Source organism: Papaver somniferum, chromosome 5 (genome assembly GCF_003573695.1).
Source record: "Papaver somniferum cultivar HN1 chromosome 5, ASM357369v1, whole genome shotgun sequence".
Lineage (NCBI taxonomy): Eukaryota > Viridiplantae > Streptophyta > Magnoliopsida > Ranunculales > Papaveraceae > Papaver > Papaver somniferum.
This window is the reverse complement of record NC_039362.1, coordinates 109,545,414-109,569,131: the sequence shown is the minus strand read 5'-3', so window position 1 is coordinate 109,569,131 and position 23,718 is coordinate 109,545,414. Positions and strand designations below refer to the sequence as shown.

General features: G+C 40.3%; 1 protein-coding gene across 1 annotated transcript; it reads right to left on the bottom strand.

Annotated features, from left to right (window-relative positions):
- Nucleotides 1–15,159: 15,159 nt before the first annotated feature.
- On the bottom strand, nt 15,160–15,888 carry LOC113279441. Its single transcript, XM_026528138.1, has one exon. It carries the CDS (start codon nt 15,886–15,888, stop codon nt 15,160–15,162), a length of 729 nt encoding a protein of 242 aa, XP_026383923.1.
- Between the last annotated feature and the right edge of the window lie 7,830 nt (nt 15,889–23,718).

Here is a 23,718-nt window from a genome sequence, read left to right as displayed (position 1 = left end):
CTGCTGATCGGTGACATTTTCTGATGAGATGCTCCCCTAGGTTATGACTGCTTGTTGTCATGTTTTGATGTCTCGCTTTGCATGCTTTCCACGTGTCTCTTCCTGTACACGTGGTGGACAATGAAATGTGTACATACAATTTGCCCCTCTTCTTCTGACCTGGGCGTATTTTGCAGTTTAGAAGAAGAAAGATCGTCGCACACGTTTCATCTCTCCTGAAATAACTTCCCCTATAAATACGGGCACGTTTCCCACTTTTGTATTAACTGCTCCTTGGTACGAGGGACATTTATTGTCTTCTTTAGCTTTATAAATAGGAAAGAGAATGTGAAAATAACTTTCATCCTCTTCTTGTCAGTGTTCATCCTCTTCATGTGGTTTTTGTTTTCTATTCTTGTTCTTTAGTCATTTATTATCGTCGTCCTTGTGAGGAAGATAACCTATTTTCAATTTTTTGACTCTTTCGCTTTCGACTGCTGCTGCCCCTGTATTAAAGATAACTTGCTTTTGATTTATCTGATTTTTCTATCTTCGCCTGTGGTTGGTGCTTGTCGTCTTCTTTTATACAGGTATGGGGTTTTTCATTATTTCTATCATTGATTTATCTATCTTCTGTTGTTGTATCTACCCGTTTGTCTTCTGTTGCTGTACTTTTGGCTTTGTGACGAAGAACACATATGTCGAAGCATATATGCTTTCCCCTTTTCTTTGTTACAAAGTCTATAAGTATGTATCTAAGTGTCATCTCTGGAGTCTGATGGGGTATTTCTGATTATTTTCAAATTTTAGGGTTTTTGATGTTAATCCGGATGAACCATCAGTTTCTGGGTTTTTTGATCTTTAGTGATCCCCTCGTATTCTCCTCTAAACTGTTTTTGTGTTTCCTCGTAGCTATGTCTGATCGTTCGCGGGTTCCTTACCAGACCCTGCCGTCTAGTCTGCCAAGATCCCCTCCACGTAGAGACTCCGATAGATCTCCACTTGGGTAAGGTTCCTCTAAATCTTCGCAAACGGATCCTCGTGGTCATAGGGTTTCATCTTCTTCTGGTACGAAGGCTTTGTCTACTAAGAAAGGGGATCTGCCGAAGGGTCCTTCTGGGTCTAGGTACGCTGTTAACCGCGCTCCTTCTCGTCCTCGTGAAGATTCTAGGAGTACGCAGGCTTCCCCTCGTGATGATTCTAGGAATGCGCGGTCTCCTCCTCCTCGTAGTGAAACATTGGATGTTCCGCCCCTTCGTTCTATGGCTCCTCCTTCAGTGCCCCTACAGAGTTCTTTGCCGCCTCCCCCAACGGTTTCTTTCAAGGGGAAGTACTCCAAGGGTACTATGTTGAAAGTTGATCCACCTAAAAATATTCCTTCCAAAAGGAAGGCTTCAGAATTGAGTCCCACGTCAGATTCCGCAGACGAGGAAGAGGCTGCCCCAGTGATACGCAGCGTTTCAGTTGGTAAGAAGAAGGCACGTTCAAGCATATTGATCTTGAGATGTTCCATGAAAAACATGAGCTTCAATCCTTTGAGGTTCGCTTTTATGCCCTTATGATGATATCACTTATGAACTTATCTCAAAGTATCAGTTTGATGAGTTTCATCTGTTGACTACGGTTGGAGCCTTCGAGGCGGGTCTCATGTTTCCCCTGTATAAGTCGGGTGACTCCTTTTATTAAGATGTGCTGGCTAGTCGTGAAGGTTCTTCCACAAACACTCATAATCGTTCTGTGTTGCAATTGTCTGGGAATTACCTTCGTGCACTGAAGGAATATTATCTGCGGAGCAAGGGGGAGACGATGATGACCTGCTACGTTCCAAATCCTGCTGAGAGAGAGTGGTACACTCCTCAAAATTTTAATAGCTCCTTTGGGGATTATATCAATAGTAGGAACCGTAAACCGTGGAGTGTTAGTCTTCGTAACATTGCCGCTCCTCGGGGTGAAATTTGTCTTTTAAGTGAGGTGAGCGATGCCAAGCTGAAGTATGTTCCTGGCACCGAGGGATCTGCTAAACGGAAACTCTTTCCTGCTCGTGAAAGGATTAAGCGTGATCATGATTATAAGTGGAATGCTACTGTCATTGAAATTGTTGGCCCTTGGGCTTATGGTTGGATTCCTGGTCCGCGCGGTTGGCGTCCATCTAAAAATAGCAAGCCTCGTGAAACTCCTCCTGCTCATTATGGAGATTTCTGTCCTTGGCGTCTGAATTTTGCGGGCATAAATTTTCCTTACGCTCTTGATGTCGTTGATGGAGATGAGGATGAGGGTTCTGGTGCTACCCTTCCTCCGAAGAGTGCTGCTACTACCAAGGTACAATTTCTTCTTATATTCTTTATTTTATTTTCCCCCTTTTTTTCCTTGGTTGAAAAAAAAATTTAAGTGAGGGAGAAAATGAGCTTTTGTTGGGACGTGTACTGGTTTGTTAGGTGTCGAAGAAGAAGAAAATTGGACCCAAGTAATCTTCTACTGTTGTGACTGGTGAGGCTGAGGTTTATGAAGAGGTTACTACTCCTGTGAACGAAGGGTTTGCTGAGTATGAAGAAATGTCCGATGGAGAAGAACGCACTGATACTTCTCCCCCTGATGACGAGGGTGGTATAGGTGAGGAAGAAGTTGTCGCGGGTGGTGATGGTGAAGCTGAGGGTAATATTACCGCAGGTGGTACTGGCAAGGAGGGATCTGCCCCTGTTGGCGATAATACTGGTGGTGTGGGTGGTGAAGGATTTTCTGATGGTGGGAATGAGGTTGTGGGTACCCTGCCTGTTATTTCCCCAGAATTTTCCTTTGCTAGGATATATTCCGCAGGGGAATCCTTTGATGTAAGCGCTGCCATGGGTCTTGCCGAAGACTTCTCATTGCTTTCCCAAAATGATGATTGGGATGTGCTTGGGAATCTTGGTAAAGAGGGTGCCACTGGTCAGCAGGATGAAAACGCAGGTGGTCATACTGAGGGTTGTGATGTCGAAACTTGCGCGGACGAGGAAATAACAGCCAGGGAGAAGTCTGCAGTTGAGTCTCCTTCGGAGGATTTACCTCACTCGCTGATGCCTGAGAGTGAAGATGCCATTTTGGCTTGGCTTAAAAAGAAGAATGTGATGTTCGTCCCTAATCCTGCTCCAGTGGTCATTGGTAAGAAGAATTCCGACGCTTATACTCGTCAGATGATGCAATTGTCTTCTGAGGACCGTGTTGCGGAGATGTGGGAGAAGAATTTGAGAGCTTCGGAAGCTAACCTCGTGGTTGAACCTCCCTCCTCTGTTGTTTATATGATGGCCATAGCTGATGGGTACCAGTACGGTTTTCCCCAGCAGCGTGTCTTGGATGTAAATCCTTGTACTTTTTTCTTCGTGATATTCGAACTCTTGGAGGTAAACCTTTCGGTGTAATAATGTTTGTCGTTTGAAACATAGATGATGAGGAGCGAACATTGTAACCATGTTCTGTACCAATTCTTCAAAGCCAGGTCCTTAAAGTTGGAGGCTAAGCTTCTTCATAGAGAAGAGGAACTGTCTGCGGCGAGGTGGAGATAAATGGACTGAGGGACCGCCTTAAGGAAAAATAACAACTGGGTAACGCTGAGGAGAGTCTTCGTTTAGAGCTTCATGCAGTCCGCAACGAATTGGAGCAGACTCGCAGAAATGTCTCGTCCCTCACAGGTTCGTATTTTACCAATCTTTCACTCCTCGTGATTCCCTATTTGTACTTTGGTGTTCTGTCTGAGTCTCCCCACCCTATCTTCAGTGGGTGGAGTTCCCGAGCTGATATAGCTTCGGAAAGAAAGGAAACGATAGAAATCCCGTATTGTAGAGTTGGTGGAGAAGATAAAAAGCGAAGCTGTAAAGTGGAATGCTCGTGCTGATGAGCACAACGCCTAAGCAGCTGAGTGGCGTTAAAAGCGAACACAAATGGTTGATATGCAAAATAAGTACAACCATGATCGTCGTTTGTTCAATGGTACGCTGCTATGGACGCGGGATAACCTGCGGGAAGCTCGAGGACATGCTTCGGACTTAGAGGCTAGAGTGCGCCTTTTGTAAGAAGAGTTACGACAGGCTCGTTCCTTCTTAGGCCCCGGGGTTAGGGATAGTATGCTGCGTCTTAACTAAGAAAGAGATAATGCTAGGGCCGAGGTCGGCGCTCTTAGTAAAGCCCTAGCAGCGTCCCGAGATGATGTTGCCCGCCAAGTGGAGTATGAGAGAGATCTCGAAGTAAATGTGTATCGACTCCATAAAAGGATGAGAGAGATGAATGATGAAGTCAACCATCTTCGTCACTTGGATTCAATGAAGCAGGTAGACTTAGATGCGAGTCAATTTGCTCTTACGAACCTTCAAATGGATTATAAGATATTATTCGACGAGTATGACTTTCTTGATGAGGCACGGGACGCAGTTGTTAATGAGTATGAAGAGGCTTCGGCTAATGTCGAAGGTATAACCTCGTTTTATCGAGTGTGATTCTGTTATTTCTTTGTTTTAACCCCTTGGTATTTCTTGTTTTCAGCGCTCGAGGGACAGCTTCACGCAGCAAATGATGAGCTTGAAAAAGCTCAATCTGCCTTAGTGCAGCAGGAGGGACAAACCAAGTATTTTAAAGGCTTGTCCGCGTCTCGTGAGGAAGCAGCAGAGATTTCCTCCAAAGAGGCGGAACGCATATCTTCATTATTGTCTCAGTCCCACCAGCTGACCGCTGTTATCCCATATAAAGCTCGATGTCAGTTAGCTGAGGAGACCAACAAAGTCCTAGACAAGATTGAACTTGATCTTAAAGCCTAACATGGTCTTGTCAAGAATTATCCGCGTCGTCCCCCACCCGCGCCCTTGCCTGGTTCTTCTGGTCCTTCTTCAGGTGGTAGCGTACCTTCATCTCGCAAAGACAAACCTGCTGATGGAGTTGTATCGTCCAAGTAGATTTCTTTTATTAGTCATAGAAAGTTGATCCTCGTTGATTATATAGTTTCAGATCATTTTTTGATGTGTTTCTTGGTCTATCTTATTTGCTGAACTTGTAATCAACTCTTTATGGAATGGATCATCCTTTTGGCATACCTGCGTTATCAATTTATTTTTATTTTAAGTATTGTGAGGCGTTAAATTAGAAATAACTTGCTTTGTTAAAAGTTCGAGTGTTTGGGTGCGACACCGAAGGTAGGTACCTTCGTGATCGTCTTGAGTCCTGTCACCCCGCTGGCGAATCCTGGGCCAGAGGATTCCCAAACGGTGGGGGCCGAGGCAGCGTTCTAGGATATGGGATGCTTATTTGAAATATCTACATGCACCCATTCCGTCGACCCGCTTCCTTAAAATTGGTTGGGTATCTCTTTCTGCTGGGTGTCTTCCCCATGGTCTTACACTCATAGACACTGATAGGGGAGCCCTGAGAGATTGTAGATTAACTACTTTCCCCAATATTGTTAATTTATTATGTAATGTACATGCGTTCACCCAGCGGGCCTTTTGACCATTTCGTTTGCTTGAAGATTTTGCAAAAAGTTTGTTTGATTGATAGGTTGAGGCCTGCTACTCCTCGTCCAGAGATAGAAACATGTAGAGCGGTTACGCTGCCTTCTTCTTCTGGTATTCTTCACGCAGATGCAAAGCTGCGTGCTCCTATGGGTAGTACGGTTTGAGCCATTTAGCATTCCAAGGGTGTCGGAGGACCTCGCCTTTCAGATTGCGAAGATAGTAGGAACCGTTTCCCGCAATGTCGTGTATTATAAAAGGTCCTCCCCATGTAGGTGCTAACTTGCCCCATTTCTTCTCTCGTTGATACTGCGGGATTGTTCTTAGCACATACTGCCCTTCTACAAAATTTCGAAGCTTAACCTTTTTGTTGTATTCTCTCGCTAATCTTCGTTGATAATTTTCCATCTTTTGCAATGCTGCTTCCCTCCTTTCTTCCAGGTCGTCCAGTCTCTCTAACATCATGTCTGTTGTGAGATTTTCTCCCATGCTTCGGTCTTTGTGGTTGGCATGAGGATCTCTGTTGGGATGACTGCTTCAGCTCCATAAGTGAGGAGAAATGGGGATTCCCCGGTGGCAGATCTTCGTGTTGTCCTGTATGCCCATAATACATTGTGTAGCTGTCCTCACACCACCGCCCCTTATGTTCGTCTAATTGCTTTTTGAGGATAAGGGCGAGGGTCTTGTTAGTAGCTTCCGCTTGTCCGTTGCTCTGAGGGTATATGGGGTGGATTGTTCTTCCTTATTTTGAAAGTGTCGAAGAGCATGTCTATATTTTTCCCTGTAATTGTTACCATTATCGGACACGATTTCCGCTGGTATGCCGAACCTGCAAATGATGTTTTGGAATATGAAAGTAAACACATCCACGTCTCTGATCCTGGCTAAGGCTTTAGCTTCCACCCATTTACTGAAGTAGTCCGTGGCTACTATCAAAAATCGTCTTTTCCCTGACCCTTCGATGAAAGGCCCAACGATATCTATGCCCCATTTTGCAAATGGCCACGGACTATCCACAGAATTTAGCGTTGTTGCTGGCGCGTGTATCTTTTTGGCGAAACGCTGACATTCTTCACATCGTCGGGACATTCTTGCGGCATCTTGTATCATTGTGGGCCAGTAATATCCTTGCATTTTTGCTTTGTCGGCTAGTGATCTCATGCCGCTATGATTCCCTGCGTCACCGTAATGATGTCGTTTAGAATTCGATGCCCCTCTTTCCTGGATAAGCAACGTAGTAACGGTCCGAGGAAAGATTTCTTGTACACCCCATCCCGAAGATCATATCTTCCTACTTTGGAGAGTATTTTCCTGGCTTGTTTATGATCCGCGGTAAGGTTCCATCCTTGAGAAACGCATGAATCACCATTCTCCAATCATCTTCGTTGCTGAAATCTTCGTCTTGATTTGCTCTTGACAGGATTCTTCTTCGTCGAAATCGTTATGGATGTCTTCTCCCACCTGATCTTCGATATTTTCTTCCACTGTATCTGATTGGTAGCAAAGGAAATTGTGATGCAATTGAAGGCTCGTATACCTTGTTATTTTGATAGCTTCGATATTCTTGTCCTTCAGCATGGATGATATATATGCTAGGGCATCCGCGTGCCTGAGATCTCTCCTGCATAAGTGCCTGAACTTGATGTTCGGAATTTGTGATGCCAATGTTTGGACCAAGGCCATGTAAGCTGAGAGGGTATCGTCGTACATTGTATTCGAACCCTATTTGCCGTATGACAAGCTGCGAGTCACTTGTCAGTCTTACATCAGTTACCCCCATCTCTATTATCAAGCGGAGGGCATGTACGACTGCCTCGTATTCGACGATGTTGTTAGTATGCTCTTTGAATTCCAACTGAGTGCATGTACGATCCTTTCTCCTTGGGGTGGTGATGACAATGCCTATTCCCGCACCTTCCTTATTTTTGGAACCATCGACGAAGACTTCCCATCGTATTTGGCTCGCGGGTTCGAGGACGTCAACCGGGTCCTTATTTCCTCGTCAGCTTCTGGTATGCCCCTAATCTCCTCATCGTTATCCAGGGGGAGGTCTGCTAAGAAATCCTCCAATACTTGGGATTTTGGGGAGTGTTGAATTTCATGGATGATGTTGAATTGGTCCAGGTGGGTGTTCCACTTGGCTATTCTTCCTACTTTCCCCGTGCTTTTGAGGACTGCTTCCAATGGTGCTTTGCATGGGACGCGGATGAAATGAGTTAGGAAATAGGTTCTCAGATTTTGAGTAGCCCATACTAGTGCCAGGATGAGTTGTTCGATCTTCGTGTAATTCCTTTCCGCAGAATTGAGGGTCTTGCTGACATAATAGATAGGATGTTCTACCTTCGTATTGGTTTTGACCAATACTGCGGTAACTGCGTCTTCTGTCGCTGCTATGTACAGCGCCAAAACCTCACCGGGATCAGGTTTTTGTAGGATCGGAATTGAAGCCAGGTATTCCTTGATCTTTTGGAAGGCTTCTTCACACTCTGTGGTCCATTCAAACTTACTCCCTTTTTTGAGAATATTGAAAAAATGTTTGCATTTATCCGAAGATCGGGCAATAAATCTGCCCAAGGCTGCTAAGGATCCATTGAGCTTTTGCACTTCTTTCAAATTCTTCGGAGATGGCATTTACACTTCTTTCAAATTCTTCGGAGATCCCTGTTTCTAGCGCCAGATTGTGAACACATAAATCACGAAGGCATTCTACGTGTTCACAAACAATGTTCGCACATACAAAAAACTCTTGAATTAAATGATACATGCATAGAATGGATGATACTATCGATTCATCGAATCAAAGCCTTCGGGCTCATCACTGCCTAGTCGAGTAATATCAGGAAATGATCGTATAAGGAGTAAGACTAAAAATACGAACATAAATACGAATCATAAGGGATATACGATGAATATAAAAGTGCTGAAATATAAATAAGATGGAGATTTACGTGGTTCGGCACTAAGGCCTACATCCACGGGGGTTGGTGTTTCACTATGTATCGAATGTTTACAAAGATAGTCGAATGATTTTTGAGTATACATTAGTCTGAGGAAGCAGGGATTTACTTACTCTTCCTATTTCTCTCTCTTATGTTCTCTTCTAAGGATGGTGGATTGGTCGACCCATTTTCTCTTAGTGGAGAGGGGTATTTATAGGGTTGAAACGTGGGTCCAACTTCTGAGAAGCCGTTGCAACCTTATCTTCTTGTGCTTTGTGTCCATCATGCAGAGGTCTTCGCTATATCCTGCGGTCAAAGCTTGAATACGAAGAGCTATCCTCGTTTGTTCCACGAGCTGATTGACGCGTGTTTATCTCTTGGTATTTAATGCGGGCAGTTGGACGTCCGCTCGTTTCAGACAAGTATCTCTTAGTCTGGTCACATCCGTGTCAGTCAATCTCTCTCTCAGCCGTTGATCTTGGATCTTCCTTGGGATAGGATGTACTAAAACCCGAGGGGTGTTATCTGGTGCTCCTCTTTGCCATCATACCTCTGTGATCCTCAGTCCTTGACCGTCAGGTCTGCTGACCGGTGACATTTTCTGATGAGATGCTCCCCTAGGTTATGACTGCTTGTTATCATGTTTTGATGTCTCGCTTTGCATGCTTTCCACGTGTCTCTTCCTGTACACGTGGTGGACAATGAAATGTGTACATACAAAACTGGTTGGAATTTGTTTTCAGTGCCTGTCTAGTTTCATGCAACGGTGAACAAGAAGAGGCTTACAACGTCCGGAATTTGGTTGTGATATGATGGTGATGTTTGCAGCCGGTGATTTGATTATGCTGTGAACAAGATATTACTATGAACTGAAGTTGAGTGCTGCTGCCAAGGTTGATCATGAGGAGGATAAAGGCTAAATGGTCAGAGATGTTCGGTGGTTGTTTGTACGGGTCCTGGGTGCTGTTGATCGAGATGAGAAGCTAAGAAAAACGGTGTCGTGGGCTGAGTTAAGAAAACGGTGTTGGCTCTGCTAGGTTGTTTTGGTCGAATTCAGGTGAGGGAAAGTTTTGGGAAAATTAAGCGCATTCCCAAGAAAAATAATATTCTCATTGTCAGACCCACAATTAATTTTAGGTACCCTGACACCCATAATTATTTCCGTGACACCCATAATTATATGAAATTATTAAAAATATCTGCATGACAGATTATGCATCCGCATGATGAGTTATGCATTAGGGGTATAATTGGCAACGCAACTTGGATATAACATATCTAAAAATCCGCGCCTTAGAATTTTACAAATTTTATATCGTTGGAAATATTTTTAAGAGACCTATGCAACGAGTACAAACAACAATATCAAATTTTTGTTTTTCACGAAAAAATCGGAGGTGATCATCATTTTAGACAAAATTTTCGAAAACTTGATACATAACCATTATGCAGCCAACAAAAAAGATGCATAACACATTCTGCAGACGCATAACGAATTATGCAACCATTTTCTCGAGTGCATAACAAATTATGCATCTATAACAAGTTATGTAGCCATTGCTTTGGTTGATTTTAGTGCGTACATAAAAAAATTGATGCATAATGCATTATGCAGCCATATTTTCGGATGCATAAAAGATTGTGCAACAATTTTATCGATGCATAATGCATTATGCAGCCATATTTTCGGATGCATAACACGTTATGCATCCATTTTCACGATTGCATAACATGTTATGCAGATATTATTATAGGTGCATGACAAGTCATGCAGTCTTTTTTAATTGCTAGTTCCGATACTAACAAATAAGTTGATGCATAACGTGTTATGCAATCATTTTCTGGACTGCATAACAAGTTATGCAACAATTTTTATAGATGCATAACAAGTTATGCGGACATTTTCTCGACTGGATAACAGATTATTCAACGATACCGAGACTGAGGACATGATCGAGATACATTTGAAAAATATGGAAAAAGGCATTACACACTGTCTTACGCAAACACCGTCTTTCCTTATGCAAAACACCAATTTAGCATTGAGATCATGTACATCCTATTTGTTTACAAGCATAAATTGCAATCTTCTTAAGTGAGAATTGACATATGTGACTTGTCATGAACAAAAAGACCATAACCTCATCAAGAAAATTTTGAAATGCCAAATGCCATATATAGGAAATCAACAATGCATATCAATAACCTTATTCTCCAAATTAATTAGCTTCAGTGAGAATATTGAGTAGCCATTCAGCAACCCGGTAAGGTGTCCAACACTCATTTGTGAAACCCCTGGATCTCTCAATAATCCTAACTGTAACCTCTTCATCGCCTCTGTATACAGTGACCTCGTAGGACTTTTTTTTATCCTAATAATTCTCCTCTCTTCCATAGTTAACAAGAGAGTCCAACAACAAAATGAAATGAAGCTATAACTCTCAGAGCCAAATCATCGAACATATTAGCTCCACCTTTTACAATGGCGTTCTTGATATCACTAGAAATATTGGACATCACAATCAATCTAAAAAAAAGAGGGGAAGGAGAAAAAATTGAGCAGCTAACTAAAATGAATACGAGTTTCAAAGAGATTAGAAAGTTGGGTCCCACTCCGATTTGAATTCCGATTAGATTCAGGCTAGACATAAACGATCAAAAAATGAGGAAGAGTGAGTAAAGATGGATGAAGAGAAAAGGGATGAATGCAGGTGCAGGCGATGGTTGATGCTGCTGGTGTTGGTGGTGAAGGAATGATTACTGGAATCTAAGTAGTAGAATAGGGATTTTGATTGAGACTATCGTTATTTGGTGATGCTGCTAGTTATAATGGTGGTTGGTGCTGCTGCTACGGCGGTGCTGGTGGTTCTGGCTACGATGATGATGGTGATGATGGCGCTGATGGTATGGTGTAAGGAAGAGATTTTTGTTTTCCTGTGTAGAAAAGGAATCGAAGAAGAAAAAAAAAAGAAAAAAAAAGACGGAAACCTAATTTTATAAATTATGGGTTTGGGAGAAATTTTTTCTCCAAAATTGGGTGCGCACCTGAACTTTTTTGTCGGTCGGTTTCATAGTGGGAGAAATCTGAAAAATGGATGTGGCTGTAGTTTTCACAAAATCAATTGGAGTTGTGGTCACAAAATACTAGAATTCAGTGATGGAGGCTAGACGGACTGGGCCTAGGCATTTTACTAGTACTGGGTCTTAGTCAGATTTGTTTGAAGGACTATAAGAAGAAAAGGTACGCAGTCGAAAGAGGGGAGGCCGGTTCAGAGGATTATCTCGTTTTTGAGTTTTTGGAGTTTCGAGAGGCGGCTACAGCGAGAGAAGGAGAAGAAGCAGCCGTGAAGGCCATTCAAGCATAGATAGGGAGAAAGACGACATCATTGGTTTAATCTTTTCTCTCTTAATTATTATTTTTATGGGTTTTAAGAAACCCATGGTTATGTCTTGCTAAACTTATAACTAGGGTTTTTATGGGTTGAAACTACTTTGGGTATTAGGCTAATTTGGAACTGATTATATAGCATTAGACCAATATGATTTGAATTAATTAATTTTTGAATAATTTTTGTTGATTGATCGAAAATATAAGTTGTTGCTTCACCGGTTTTAAAAACCTATGTCCGTAATTGATAGTTTTGCAAATATATTTGTCTTATTATTTGATGATCCATGCTTCGTTAAAAACTTTGATGTGTTATGCTTAGAAAAGCCATATAGAATTTGTGAACCTATATTTAGTTTCGTATAACTTTCTCGCTGATGCGATTTGATGGTTCATGTTTGGATTTAGTCTTTTGATGTGCCATGCTTAGGGTATACCAATGATATTTGCGACTCTAATATATACAATAGGTGATGTCAATAGAACCAACAATTAACAATTAACAATTATTCATAATTATGTTTCATTTCAATATTTGCAAGGAAATAGTGGTGGATACCAATAAAACCCTGGTTACCGATTCTTCCATTGGATTCATTTTATTATTTTAGTTTGTTTTCTTTGTTTTTATTCTTTTAAAAAAAATCAGAAATTCATATCTTGATTGTTTAGTTCATTAGAGATATTGATTAGAGTATTTCCACCGCTCCCTGTGGGTTCGACCCGTACTTGCCTCTGTCTACTAGTTAAACACCATGCGATTTCGGTTTATTACATATAGGCATCTCTGGATCCTATCAACTTGGACCTGAAATAGACTTCGAATTAATCTTACTCCAATAGCATTTTATAAACTGGAGTAATACTCTAGTTTCTACCATCTTAACCAACATTTTATATACCCTATTGATTCACTAATTCAGTCGTTCCTATCAATCTGTACTTAATAATTATTGGAATTTTAGAATCATACACCAAGAACATTGCTTGTTTGTACATACCATGTTCATGTAACACTAAACTAAATTATTCATGTTAACTAGTATGAATAGCACGTGTGTAAATGATCTATGAATGTCCTCCACTTGTCGCAACACTGATGACTTTCAAAATAGAAAAGTCGATTAGACAAGTCACAAGAGATATAATTTGATTTATGGAGAATCGAAATGGCGGGAGGGGGTAGTTTTTCTCACCGAAAATATGAGAATGCATTGGGAATCGAACCAATTAAGGCTTAAAATGATGTTTCTTTTCTTCATTATCATTATCCCAATTGCTTCCATTAGAGTCCAAACCAGAAATCCCATTTCAAATTTGAGACTAAGAGAGGGAGACAAAAATTCATCCTGAATTTTTGAGAAAAATCTGTCATCAATCCCTTGTAATAAAAATTCATCAGAGAAGCATTCAACACCAAATGGATATTCCTCCAAGAGCAATATCTCTGATACACCAGTGAGGAATGATAATTGCATCCAATTGGTTAATAATATCTCCGAGAATCAGGGTACCGCATCATCCACTTCCCGGATTCAGCAAATGCCTCCTAGGGGGATTGAAGATCCTCCATTTCAAGATTGTATAACTGAACATGGACAAAGCAGTGGTTGCTGAGGGAGTGGTGTAGTTGAAGAAGAACCAGTGGCTACTGAGAACTGCGAAGAAATCTTGTCTGATGTAGATTCTGATCCTGGTGATGGTGTTACTGATGAGTTCGTTGACGGGGGTGTTGGTGGTGCAGCGGCTGTCGGACCCGGGCCCATTAGGACATGGCGCATGCGGGATGGATGGGTTGTGACTGTTGAACACCCTACCGAAGGTACGTATGTGATTAACGAGGGGGTGGTGCTTATTGGTCTTAAACATGTTGTGGCGGGAGGGGGAAGATATGGATTTGATACCATCACTTTGCCTGCTTCCGCCAGAAGAGAGATTCTTCATCGTGTTTCTCAGCCAATACCCACTCATGGAATGCCATACACCCTGCTTAATTATGTATGTTCTGCAGTTGGCAGAGAAGCATCCAAAATAGCTGCATTTGTGGAGGCAGGTAATGGTCAGCAAAATCCAGCGAGTGCAATACCACCAGAGCAACCGGATGAGCCAGCACCAGCACCAGTCCCTGCTTCTCAAACGACTGCATCTGAGCAACCATCTCCAAGGGACTAAGCGATAATGAAGCCAGGTGATAGAATGTAGTTGTTTGTGTTTGCTAATAGATGAATGATTAGGTTGGAACATTTTTTGGTTTTTATTTAAGGAATTGGTTTGTGTAAATTATATACTCTTAGCCTTTGTTTTTGGTTTTGGGTTATACTATTTTGGTAATGATGATCATCATGGTACTGAATTTGGTTCAAATTTAAGTTAGCAGTTTGGATTTTCCTGTTAACTAGAGAATGAATGTATGGATTGTTGAAAAAAATGATTCTTAAATCATGGTGGGGTTTTGTACACAGAATTGCAGATGGGTTTTAGCATGTTGGATGAGTTTGGATTTGGCTATACTGATTTTTGAATTAATATTCTGTCATGTTAGGGTTAGTAGTAATAGTACTAGGCTTGCACATAGTTATTTTTTTTAGAATTGGGCCTAAAATAGTCTTTGAATTAATCTTACTCCAACAGCATTTTATAAACTGGAGTAGTACCCTAGTTTCTACCATCTTAACCAGCATTTTATATACCCTATTGATTCACTAATTCAGTCGTTCCTACCAATCTCTACTTTACAATCATTGGAATTTTAGAATCATTCACCAAGAACATTGCTTGTTTGTACATCTATTGTATTCAATCCATTACTACTGAAATCAAAAGAGCAATAAAACTGACAAATTTCTTCAAACCCTTCAGACTTACATCCATCACAAGTTTAATACTACTAAAATTCAAACAACTAGAAGAACACAACTAGTTTAATTACATCTAAAGAAGCAAACAGAATACCAAATATAAACACCCGACAAGCTACCAGTGCCATTACAACTTTCTTTTTACAACCAAAATTCAAAGCTGCAACATTACTAATCTACCTGACATAAAAGGTTTACCCATCATAACCACTGCAACTCTCTCAGCTGCTATCCAAACAATGAACCTGCTGCAACCTGAACCTCAAAATCACCTTACATCTTCTAAGATCTTCATCAACACCATGCATCTATCAAACAAAAAATAACCACCAAATGTCTGAAATTGAACCCCATTCTCCATACACTTCTTCAGCAACATAAAGTACCATCAATATCCCCACAAGTTTTCACGAAGATGCACAAGAGAAATAGTAATCAGAACATCACATTGCTCTAGTTCTAAGGGATTTGACAGTACCTATAAGGCAATCACCAAGAATCACCACCACTGTTGCTGCTGTAGTTTAACTTATCATCTTCATAGTAGGCACCAGTACCATCATCATTGTCTGAAGATGTGTAGGGACCCTGGAGATCATCATCTCGGTTTCTTCTTCCTCATCTTCTGCTTCACTGCAAACCACCATCTCACCGCCAGAAAAAACAGGCTCCCCATCGAGGTCTAACCCAGGAATCTCCTCTCCGTCAGAATCCACGTTCAGGGGTTCTGACACGGTTCGATCAAACTTACGAGGGTTGTTCTTCTTTTCGGCGAGATAACACTTGTACATCATATCTTCAAACTCTTGCATTTTCCTCTTTTTCCTCTCTGCTTCTTTTGCTCTCTCATATCTCTTCATCGAATCATCACTGTTCTCCTCATCTTCTAGTCTTTCACAGTTTTTTTCTTCATCTTCACTATCACTTTCAGTCGCACTGCGAGTTTTCCCCCATGAACATTTCCACTCTCCTCGTCGTTGAAGCTTCTTCCTGTGTAGACTTGCCTCTTTGGCATCCGACTTTCTCATCCACAACTGAAATTCCTCATCATTCTCAACCCTTAATCTTTCAAATTCTTCCCGCTCTTCTTGCTCTTTCTTCCTTATCTTCTCCTGATTCAGAAAAGGAATCAACCTTTCAATCTCAGAGCTTGATAAAGTCCCAATTGTCAACTTTTCACGTACCATTGCATCTGAATCGGGTGGTGGCTCATTGTGATTTCCATTTGCTGAACTACTAGCATTATCTGCCATTATCTGTTTTCTTAATCTCTATTTCTATAATTTCTTCTTTTGGTATAATAATCCGTTTATCCCCCCGCCTTGTTTAAATAATGGTAGTAGCTTAGCCATAAATGTTCTTTTATGGAGCTTGGTCAAGTGTCTGTCGCTTGGATTTCAACGCCTTTTCAATGCCATGCACACCCTCTTCAAAGCCGTCATTACTCTGCTAAACCCTATTTCCAAAGCCTAAATCTAGTCACTTAATTCTTTAGCTTTTACTCCAATTAAGAGGTGCATTTTTAGGTCAACCGTTTGGTTTTATGCATTCATATAAGGCAAGTCTATCAGATGAGTTATTTATAGCCATTCAGCTGCAGGTTAACTTGGCAGAGCATCTTGGACTTGTTTTTGCTGTTCTCTTCTTGTTTGTTGTTGAATCCATTAAAACACTTAAGCACCAAAATATTTTAATGGATTCAGCAGCAAACAAGAAACAACAACAAAACCAAGTCCAAGCATTAGTACTAGTGTTTGGGATTAAATGGGTGAAAGAGTAGTAAAGGAGGAGGAAATGGAAATATAGGTTTGGGGTAAAAGGGATGAATGAGTTGCAGAGCATGAGGAGGAAGAGGAAGAATTTCTTCTTTGTGAGTTGCGGGAGCATCAAATGATTCATGTATAGATTGTAACTATCCTTTGGATCCTCTAGAATAGCACAAACAGTTTATTGTAACTAATCTTAAATAACTATAGATGGTCAGCTTGGTGGGTTGATTCGTTACCTACCTCCTTCGAGTCGAGACCATGCGTTCGAATTTGGGCAGAAGCTTTTTTATTTATTTTTTGAAAGTCAGTTAATGACTGTTGGGATGGAGAAGAAAAAGGCCCTCAACAGAGCTGGGACAGTGTTGTCGCAGTTACAGCCCATTTCATGTATACCCATACCCAGTAATAAATAGAACTGGTGTGTCTATAAACGCACACTATGGACACGCATACTAGTGTGTCTAATAAAACCAACTTTTAACCACGCATATAAGCCAGCGTGTCTATAAAACGCATATAAACCACGCATATAAACCAGCGTGTCTATAAAACACACACTATGGACACGCATACTAGCGTGTCCAATAAACCGAACTTTTTAGCCACGCAATACAACCGGCGTGGCTATAAAATGCCCACTACGGACACGCATACTAGCATGTCTAATAAAACCAACTTTATAGCCACGCAACTTAACCAGCGTGTCTGCAAATCGTACACTATGGACACGCATACTGGCGTGTCTAATAAAACTAAAATTTTAAACACGCCTCAAGTGGCGTGACTATTTTTATGGACACGCCACAACTGGTTAACGTGGCCATAGACTGGTCTACAAACACGCCCAATCAAAAATTAAAAGTTAACGTGACTAAACGGTTGATATTTGGACACGCTACTAGCCCTGGCGCGGCTGAAAGCACTTATATTAACACACCCATAGAACATGGCGTGTCTATAGGGTAGAAGTATACCCTATAGACACGCCAAAACCAAAAAGGCGTGACAAGGAAATTTATATCTGGCGTGGCTAAAGGCCATTCTGTACTAGTGTTTCTTGGCTATGCTTCTGAAAGTCGTGGTTTCCGAGTGTTCAATCTCAGAACCCAAGTTATGATGGAATCTGCTAATGTTATCATTGATGATATTAGTAATTTTCACCATGATATTTATCCTGCTGAATTTCCTCCTACCGAGACAACTGAGAAAGTCAAAGAAATTCCAGAGTCAGTTGAAGTTATTCCTACTGTTACTGATCCTGATTTTTCTAGTGACGAGGAGAAGAGAATTGATCAGGCTACTCCTATTGAACAAGAACGTGTCCCTCCACGACAACTCTGGGTTCAAAGGAATCATGATCACAACAGTATCATTGGAGGAAGAGATTCTACTGCAAAGACAAGAGGGCAACTTCAAAATATGTGCAATTTTGGTTGTTATCTTTCACAAATAGAACCAAGAAATACTGACAAAGCTCTTAGCGATTCCGTATGGGTGAATGCAATGCATGAATAGTTAAATCAATTTCAAAGGCAAGATGTATGGAAGCTTGTACCTTGTCCTCCCAATGTCAATATTGTTGGCACTAAATGGATATTTAAGAATAAGTCTGATGAGTTCGGGACCATTGTCAGGAAAAAAGCTAGACTTGTCGCTCAAGGGTATTCACAAATTGAAGGAATCGACTTTGACGAAACCTTTGCTCTTGTGGCAAGCCTTGAGTCCATTAGATTATTATTAGCTCATGCTTGTTTTCTTAAGGTTAAGCTATTTCAAATGGACATCAAATCTGTTTTCCTAAACGGAAACTTAAAGGAAGAAGTTTATGTAGCTCAACCTAAGGGATTTGAAAACCCTGATTTCCATGATCACGTGCTTAAACTCAATAAGGCACTATATGGGTTGAAACAAGCACCTCGTGCCTAGTTCGAAAAACTGACCTCATCTCTTCTTGGGAAAGGTTTTTCGAGAGGTGGAGCTGATAAAATATTGTTTACCAAATGGAGTGGAAAAGATGTTGTGATTGCTCAAGTGTGTGTATATGATATCATCTATTGATCAACATTAGAGAAACTTGCAAAAGATTTTCAAGTCTCTCTTGGTAAGGAGTTTGAAATAAGCAATGTTGGTGAATTAAAATTCTTTTTGGGGTTACAAATTCAACAACACAAGGATGGAATGCACTTATCTCAAGAGAAATATGCAAAGGATCTTGTTTCAAGATTCGGCCTTGATAAGTCAACTCCTAAACTGACTCCTATGCCTACCACTGGTAAACTACATCGAGATGATAAAGGTGTGAATGTGGATCAAAAACTTTACCGATCTATCATTGGAAGCCTCTTATATCTCACAACCACTAGACCTGATGTTGCTTTTAGAGTTGGTTGTTGTGCTAGGTTTCAAGCAAATCCAAAGGAATATCATCTTGCAGCTGCAAAAAGGATCATACGCAATGTTAATCACACCGTCGGGTATGGTCTCTCTTATACTTTTGATACTAACTGTTAGAGCACTGCTCGGTCAAACTCGCATGTATTTCTATCTCAAGCATGTTTGTCAATGTTAGTAATCAAAACTATAAGTCTTGATTTCTAGTCTCTTATAGCTAAGTTTCGGACTAGGATAGTAAGTGTAGTTGAGCTCAAGGACTTCATGGCGATTCATCATAAGGAACTGGTGGAACTTCTCGACAAAAAGGTATGTGGAGACTTGAAATTATCTGTCACTCAAAAGTCTATCTATTCTATCTCCTACTCTTTGAGACAAAAGTCGTATGCTATATATATAGACTAGATCATACACATTTGGTATTTCGAGCCGAGTATACCTCGCCTATCTATATCTCTAAATATGTGTTGGTAAGCTTTTCGCTTCGACCAAGTTTATCTTTACCTAGTGACGAAAGTCATGAATATTTCAATCACTTTGAAAATTACTTTGATGAGAAATAGTGTAACAACTATATAACGTCCTCTAAGAATATTTCAATGATTGGAATGAGAGTTTAGATTACATAACCAATGGATTCCTTGAACCGAAGTTTTCGAACTTTTTTGATCAAGAGAACCGGAATTATGGCAAGTGCCAAGTCCGCGAACTCAGTCCGCGAACTGCCGAAGTTCTCAAACCCGAGAATTTTTGCTGGAGTTGACAAACTACTTGCATGAGCCAAGTCCGCGAACCCAGTCCGCGAACCGGCGTAGTTCTCGAACCCGAGAATTTCTGCTGGAGTTTGTAAACTCTATCCGGTGTCTTAAGTCCGCGAACCTAGTCTGCGAACTTGAGAAGGTTATATATCTAAAGATGATTTCTGAACTTAATCTTAAAAGACTAAGAAATGCATTTGCAAACCGTGGCTATTAAATTTCATGAAACGATTTGAGTGAATCAAATCATCTTTGCTTCAATTGTGTCTTGTGTAGTTACATAAGATTTCCTTGCAATTGAACAACTCTCTTAACTAGTTCATTTGAGTCAATTGAATTAGTTATGGTGAAGAAGAACATGGTTGGTATGAAACGCTCATATGGTTAACCTCTTTGGGTAGACTATTGGTGAACCAACAATGTACACGTTTGGGTGCGGTTAACAAACCTAGAAGCGCATAGTCATTTGTGTATGACAAGCTAAGTTTTCGATCTAACGGTTGAGAAATATTAGCTTGAATCTAAATCAGGTTTTCATCAAACGGTGAATATTGATTGCTTTGTAACTAAGGCAAAACCCTGATTTGAAAGGCTATATAAAGGAGACATCTAGTATTGTGCAAAACTAATCCCCACACCTTACGTGTGATACTAGTTTGCGTACTAGAGTCGATTCTCCCTTGACCTTGGGTTTTCTTCTTCTAAAACAAGGTTAACGACTTAAATACTTCATTGGGATTGTGAAGCCAGACTGTTACTACTTTTATCGTAGTTGTGTGATCTGATCTTGCATCTTCTATCGCAACAGTACAATCATATTGATTTGATTGAGATCGTGAGAGTTCTCCGATAGGCAAGATATAAAAAGTAATCACAAACACCTTCGTCTCATCGTTGTGATTCCACGACATCTTGTTTCGCCACCATACGATTAAGATTGTTGTGAGGTGATTGATTAATATAGGCTGTTTTTCGGGAATATAAGACCGGATAATGAATTGGTTCCTGTTCACCTTGATTATTATCAAAAGACGGAACAAAAACTTTTAGGGTTTTTCTGTGGGAGACAGATTGATCCTTTGATAGACTTGTCTGTGTGAGACAGATTTGTTTATTGTTAGAGCCTGCGATGTTGGGTCGTAGCAACTCTTAGTTGTGGGTGAGATCAGCTAAAAGAATCAAGTGCGCAGTATCCTGCTGGGAACAAAGGCGTAGGGAGTACAACTGTACCTTGGATCAGTGGGAGACTGATTGGGGTTCAACTATAGTCCATTCCGAAGTTAGCTTGGAGTAGGCTAGTGTCTGTAGCGGCTTAATACAGTGTGTATTCAATCTGGACTAGGTCCCAGGGTTTTTCTACATTTGCGGTTTCCTTGTTTACAAATTTCTGGTGTCTGTGTTATTTCTATTTCCGCATTATATTTGTTTATATAATTGAAATAGTACAAGTTGTGCTTTTGAATCAATCAATTGGAAATCCGACCTTTGGTTGTTGATTGATATTGATTGATCCTTGGACATTGGTATTTGGTACCGTCCAAGTTATTTCTTGTGTTTGATTATAAACTCGCTGACTGTCTAGTTGATTCTCTAGAAAGTGTTTCGGAGTTAGTCCATACAGATTGTTAAGCGAAATATTGGGTGGTGTTGTTAGACCCCCGCTTTTTTCACTAACACTGATCTTACTGCTTATTCATATGCAGATTGGGCAGGATGTGTGGAAGACAGAAAGAGTACTTCGGGGGGTTCTACTATGTAGGATTAAATCTTGTAGCTTGGCATAGCAAGAAACAAAATTCACAATCCCTCTCAACATGTGCAGCAGAATACATTTCTGCAAGTTCATGTTGTACTCAACTTCTATGGATGAAACAAATGCTTACTGATTATGGAATCAACACTGGAATAATGAAAATTTTATGCGATAACACTAGTGCTATTCGCATAACGGAGAATCCAGTTGAGCACTCAAGGACTAAGCACATTGACATAATGTATCATTTTATTCGAGATCTTTATGAGAATGGTATCATCAACATGGAATTTGTGCCTTCTGAACAACAATTGGCATATATTCTCACCAAACCGTTACACACTGATACGTTTCAACATTTACAGCAATCTATTGGTGTTTTTCTGGTTCATTAGCTCTCCATAACTCTTTCCCCCACGCTTATCTCGATATATTGGGAAATTGAGTTTGGAATTCCTTGAGTAGTGTTGCTTTGATTCCACATTTGTTTCTAGTAGATGTATTCCTTGTCTAAGTTTTTTTTTTTTTTAAAAAAAATCCTTCTTTTCTCGTAAAAAGTAAGGTCGCTCTTGTTGTTCTTTCGGGAATGACATTGTATGGGGGAGAGTTCTTTTTGAATTTGCGCTTAATTTCCATATCTTTGTGGGGAGTGCGACTGTGGAATATTATAGGGGTTATCTTGTATCTTTATAAACTCCTTGATGAATGCATTTAGCTTCGGCTTTATGATTGCATCTAAACAAGTTGATATGTGCTTTTCTTTGGTCTTGAAGCATCTCCATGGAAATTTCATTAGGATCCCACTAGTTTTCGTACCTTTGCCAGTTTTATTGACAAAAAGGGGGAGAATTAATGTGTAGTTCACACTACAAATACATATGGTTTTCGGATCATTATGTAAGGGGGAGTGGTTTTCATGTTGAGATGAAAGTATTGACTAAGGGGGAGTGACACATATCACCATAGTATTGTTGTCGAAGTTGTGATATAATTGAACTTTGATGTTGTGTAATAGTACTATGACATTGTGTAACAATGATTGAGAGCTTGTGTTTTCTCATTGTTATGGCTACGGATTTTCAACAACGATGATGTTGAACTTACAACCTTTGGAATCATTGGAGTACTTGGAAGTGATGAAGATTTCGAGTAATATTGAAGAACCAAGGAGATCATGCATGTGGAAGAGAAGCTGCAAAATTTATTTATTTTGTAATTTATATGTATTGATAGTTTTGTCACTAAAATTGACAAAGGGGGAGATTGTTAGAGCATTTATCGGTCGAACTCGCAAGCGTTGCTATCTCAAGCTTGTTTGTATAATTTAGTTGTCAAAACTATATGTCTTGATTTCTAGTCTACTTATAGCTAAAGTCTCGGACTAAGATAGTTAAGTGTAGTTGAGCTCCAGACTCCACCGCGATCATCATATGAAGACGAAGAACTACTCAAGGAACCAGTGGAACTTCATCGACTAAAAGGTATGTGGAGACTTGAACTTATCTATCACTCAAAAGTATATCTACTCTATCTCCTACTCTTGAGACAAAATTCGTATAAGTATATAGATTTCAATTATACACATTTGCTATTTCGAGCCGAGTTCAACTCGCCTATCTATTCTCGAAATATGTGTTGGTAAGCTTTCGCTTTATCCAAGTTCATCTTTACTCGTGAAGAAGGTCATGTTGACATTTCAATATCTTGAAAATCGTTTTGATGGAAAATAGTTTGTGAATAACAACTATATAACATCCTCTAAGAATGTTTCAATGATTGAAGTGTAGAGTTGAGATTATGTAACCATATTTGGATATAAGCATATATAGTGTGTTCGCACATTAGTGTATAAATCCATGAATCGGGAACCAAGTGTATGCATATGTGTGTGTACGAAATTGGTGAAGGAGACAGGTTAAGTGTGCGTACATGTACGCATACTGGCGGAAGTTCATGTCTGTGAATATCTGCTGAGTTTGGGAATTGACAAACTCTTAACCAGTTACCTTAAGTGTGCAGACCCGTACGCATACTGACGGAAGTTTTCTACCCGAGAATTTCTGCTGAGGTTGGAAACCAAAACCAACTCAAATATGGTTGCTTAGGTACGCATACCCATACGCATACTTAAGCTGGTTACTTTATCAAATCGGTCAGTTCATGAACTTAAACATTTAAATTATAAGGAATGCAATCTTTGCAAACCGTGGATATAATGTTCATGAATCGATTCAAGTGAATCAAACCAATTTTGTTTCAATTGTGTCTTCAAAATATCTAAGCAATTGAACAACTCTTTAACTAGTTCATTTGAGTCATTTGAACTAGTTGTGGTAAAGAAGAATATGGTTGATATGAAAGTGCTCATATGGCTAACCATTTGGTTAACTGTTGTGAACCAACCAAGTGTAC

What these genes read in the sequence shown, in the direction of transcription:
- LOC113279441 (XM_026528138.1), bottom strand. Translation starts at nt 15,888, where the DNA reads ATGGCAGATAATGCTAGTAGTTCAGCAAATGGAAATCACAATGAGCCA.